Here is a 5,000-nt window from a genome sequence, read left to right on the forward strand (position 1 = left end):
GAGAATCTTGTCTGACTGGCAACCTTTTACAGTAATGGCTTCCAATCAAGGCAGTAGAGTTTTGCTTGGGCCATAGCAATCCCCAAACTGTGTGATTTTTCTATGCCACTGGGCCGGCACTGTCCTGTATTGTACTCTAATTCAGTTCAATTCTACTCCAGGCTGACAGCACTCCCACCATGTGATGGGCTCAGTGCAGAGGGCTGGGCATTGTTATGTGCACTGCTGCATACTCTGGGGGCTTTGACCAATAATGGGCATGACTTATTCTCCTACATCAACACAATGGCAAATGGGAAATCCCTTTTGTTTTCACAAATGAGATTTTTTTGTGCATTTTGCATTCTGCAATAGTGTGTGCACTGTACACAGTGTGCTCACAATTTCAAGGTCAAAATCAAATTGTCAATACCCTAAGCCAGTGTTTCCCAACCAGGGGTACGTGTACCACTAGGGGTACGTGAGCACACTGCAGGGGGTACTTGGAAAAATGTGATTTTAACAAATGTATGGAGCTTACTTTCATTGGGATGGAGGAAATGATATAGGACTTGACCTGGGGGTACTCATGGCACAGCAAAAATGCTTAGGGGGTACACAAGACAAAAAAGGTTGGGAAACACTGCCCTAAGCCTTAGGGCCTTAGGTGTTTCACTGAAAATTGAAGTTGTGTTTCACCAGACTGCAAACTGTGGGACATCACTTTTGTCCTTCAACATCTCATGAATGTAGTTGGTCAGAGAATTACTAACTGCAATACGCTACTCAATCTACAGTAGGGCTGGTGGGCTGTCTATTTGCACTGTGGTCAGAAAAGATAACATGGGTGGCTATGTGTCCGTGCTTGTGTTTTGTGGTTTTCTCCCCTAATAGTGTGTGATGCGTGCTGCCTGTACGAAGCAGAGCTGGTTGTTGAGCAGGTCATGGGTTTATGCGACCAGCGCTTTTAAACTACGTATATCATTTGCAGTACAGCAACTGATATAGAAGTGGTGGGCAGATTGTGTGTGTGTGTGTGTGTGTGTGTGTGTGTGTGTGTGTGTGTGTGTGTGTGTGTGTGTGTGTGTGTGTGTGTGTGTGTGTGTGTGTGTGTGTGTGTGTGTGTGTGTGTGTGTGTGTGTGTGTGTATATGTGTGTGTTTGTGTGTGTGTGCGTGCGTGCGTGCATTGTTTTGACAGTAGTCGTTTCTCACCTGTAGTGTGTGATGCGCCCGGCCTGTACGAAGCAGGGCTGGTCGCTCTCCTTGAGCAGCTCGTGTGTGTAGGAGACCAGGCCGGCGTCCTCCAGCAGGCTGCGCTTCTCCTGCAGCTGGTTCTCCAGGAGCTCCAGGCGGCGTGCGCGCGACTCCTCCAGGGCCACCGTCAGCACCGCCTGCCGCTCCGCCAGCGCCCCCCGCAGGTGCTCCACCACCGCCAGGAGCTTCTCCTGCGCCACACTGCTGTTCAGCTACACACACACGCATGAGCATGCGCACACACACACACACACACACACACACACACACACACACACACACACACACACACACACACACACACACACACACACACAGAGTACGCATTTATGCACACACACACACACACACACACACATAAACACACACACACACACACAAACGATGACAGGCATTTACACATGGCCACATGGATAAACAGATGTGTACTGTATACAGACACACGTGTACATATAGGCTACAGTATACACACATATAGGTCTATCCATACAAGAATGTACACACATAAGACAAATGATGCGCAGAATTATGAATATACAGGCCTACTGTTTTATACAGTATACATTATACTGAATATATACACACACAAACACATTTTAGGTTTATTTTCTTTTAAAGATACTTGTTAAACAACAGTAACAGAAAATTCTGTCCAGTATGGGTCTACATGAGGAGTGAGGGATGAACAATGTTGGATAAGTGAAAATGAAAAGGTGAAGATGGAGACAGACTAATGGGAGAGAAGAGATGTGCTTGAGAATTGAACAAAATTAGATTAAGAAAATAAAAAACAAACTAGGAGAGTGAAAGTGGTGACAGTGAAGGAGAGATCAAGAGTGAAGGATGAGGAGACACATTAGTGAAAGGAGAGACGGAGAACACAGACGAGAGAAGAGACCATTAGCTGATTGTTTTGGGCCACAGACAGAGAGAGAGAGAGAGAGAGAGAGAGAGAGAGAGAGAGAGAGAGAGAGAGAGAGAGTGAAAAAGAGAGAGAGATGGAGAGAGAGAGAGAGAGATGGAGAGAGGGGTCATCTCTGGTCCCTCTCTTGCTTCCTGTTTACCTCCATCTGAGTGATGGCGCCCTCCAATTGGCCGATCTGCATCTGCACTGTGTCCTGATTGGACAGGACAAAGTTCATCTCCTTGGTGATCTTCTCCTGTGAGGTTGTAATTTTCAGAGGGATATACAGTTAGCTGGTGTGAGTTTCATTCTGTCTTTGTCGTCATGAATTCAAACACAGAATCAGGCACAATTATGCACGCAACAGTTCCACTATACAGTGCCCTCCATTATTATTGGCACCCCTGGTTGAGATGTGTTTTTTAGCTTCCAATTATTATTATTTTTTCTAAATAATATGGGACCTTAATGGAAAAAAGAGAAAAATCCAACCTTCAATACAAGTGCATTTATTCAGTGGGAAAAAATCCCACATAAAGAAATAATTATTTGACATCAAATAATGTGTGTCACAATTATTAGCACCCCTGGTGTTAATATTTTGTACAACCCCCTTTTGCCAACAAAACAGCACCTAATCTTCTCCTATAATGTTTCACAAGATGGGAAAAGACAGAAAGAGGGATATTCAGCCATCTCAGCAGAATCTCTCTAAATCATCCAGAGACATGGGTCCTCTCCTCTGTACTCTCCTCTTCAGCTCACCCCACTGGTTCTCAATGGGGTTGAGGTCAGGGGACTGAGATGGCCATGGGAGGAGCTTGATTTTGTGTCTGGTGAACCATTTCTGTGTAGATTTGGCCATATGTTTAGGGTGATTGTCTTGCTGAAAGACCCAGTGATGACCCATCTTCAGCTTTCGGGCAGAGGGCAACAGATTTTGATTTAAAATGTCCTGGTATTTCAAAGCATTCATGATGCCATGCACACTAACAAGGTTCCCAGGGCCTTTGGAAGCGAAACAGCCCCACAGCATCACTGACCCACCCCCATACTTCACAGTGGGTATGAGGTGCTTTTCAGCATGCGCATCTTTCGTGGCACGCCAGACCCACTTAGAGTGTTTGTTGCCAAAAAGCTCAATCTTGGTCTCATCTGACCAAAGCACACGGTCCCAGTTGAAGCCCCAATACCGCTTGGCGAACTCCAGACGTTTGCGTTTATGATTGTGAGTGAGGAAAGGTTTTCTCCGTGCATGCCTCCCAAACAGCTTGTTGGCGTGTAGACAGCGCCTGATGGTTGATTTGGAGACTTTGTGACCCCAGGATGCTACCATTTGTTGTAATTCTGTAACAGTGAGCTTTGGAGATCTTTTGATTTCTCTTACCATCCTCCTCACTGTGCGTGATGGCAAAATAAACTTGGGTCCTCGTCCAGGCTTGTTTACCACTGTTCCAGTTGTTTTGAACTTCTTAATTATTCCTCTCACAGTGGATATGGGCAGCTGCAGTTGAGTGGCAATCTTCTTGTAACCTCTGCCTGACCTGTGAAGGTCGACGCACATCTGCCTCACTTGTATGCTGTGTTCCTTTGTCTTTCCCATGTTTAAGAGTGGATAAGAGAAATGGCCTTGGTGTCACGTCATATTTATACCCCAGGGAAACAGGAAGTGATGAATTACTAATTAAATGTTCCTACATACTCTGGTAAACTTTGTAAACTACTGTAGAAATGACAGAAATGCTTCAATTATATTTATTTCCTGGGAATTGTTAAGGGTGCCAATAATTGTGGAACAGGTGATTTAATGAAAAATAATTATTTTTTAGTCAGGGATTTTTTTTATTTTCTTACAATTCATTTGAGTTGAAGGCTACATTTTCCTACAATTTTCAGTGTGACAGTATTCTTCTGCAATAAACACTGAATTTATTTTAAGGCTTTTAACACATCTCAACCAGGGGTGCCAATAATTATGGAGGGCACTGTACTACACACGCTATGTCTACACAATACTCACAATACAGTATTGGTTCATCTCACTCAAGTTGTCATAACATCATGCTGATAAAATAGTTTAGAAGATGAAATCTCTATCAGTTGCATAGCCGCTTAAATGCTTCTAAAGATCAAAAAAGAAAAATAACCAGCCAAGGCATACGCAGCCTAGAAATGCACCCAGAGTGTGCAGACCTCCGCCAAGGTAGTTCAGGTTGTTTTTAGACACATTGGATATTTGTGTCATGATAGTGCCATTGATGCAGGTTTATAGGCTACATACCATTAGTGTGTTCATATAATTAAACAGGCAAGTTGTAACCAAATTATATCTGCCTTTTTTATAATTACCATGTCCTTGATTAACTGTGGTCTGTTTAGTTAGTTACCTGTGACTGTGGTATTTGCAAAGTGCTTGGTCATCCTGTGAACTTAGGCCTACTGTGCACTGTGAAGGTCAGAAGTTGCTACATATTGGTCACATTGTTATAAGCATTTTTTATTATTGCATGCCTTATTACCATTTCAAATTTCACAGCCATATTAACTCACACTTTAAAGAGCAGTTAAGTGGAATTACAGCACGCCATTGTTATGAATACTAGGCTATTGTGCACGTTTACATTGATTTGTTTAAGTTTTGCTTTGTCTGACTTCTAATCGCTGTAAAGAAGAGAAAATTGAGGAAGTTACTGTCAACTTAAACAACCACAGAACTGTTAGGCCTATTTTTTTGCCTACGAGGATATAGACATCCTCCATGGGCCACTGCGGTCTTGGCGCTGTCGGCTGAAGCTGTATTTCCTTTCCCGCATTCCTCATTGAAAATTAGTCTACTATTCACCGTTGTTAATCTGTCCACGG

General features: G+C 43.5%; 1 protein-coding gene across 1 annotated transcript in view; it reads right to left on the minus strand.

Annotated features, from left to right (window-relative positions):
* trim46a (tripartite motif containing 46a) overlaps positions 1-5,000 on the minus strand; it is a 29,354-nt gene that overhangs the window by 13,404 nt on the left and 10,950 nt on the right. Inside the window, exons 6-7 of the mRNA XM_063198262.1 lie at positions 2,299-2,394; positions 1,193-1,446 (exon numbers count right to left, since the gene is read on the minus strand). Coding sequence (XP_063054332.1) covers positions 1,193-1,446; positions 2,299-2,394 — 350 coding nt within the window. The remainder of the gene's footprint in view (positions 1-1,192; positions 1,447-2,298; positions 2,395-5,000) is intronic.

Source organism: Engraulis encrasicolus, chromosome 5 (genome assembly GCF_034702125.1).
Source record: "Engraulis encrasicolus isolate BLACKSEA-1 chromosome 5, IST_EnEncr_1.0, whole genome shotgun sequence".
Lineage (NCBI taxonomy): Eukaryota > Metazoa > Chordata > Actinopteri > Clupeiformes > Engraulidae > Engraulis > Engraulis encrasicolus.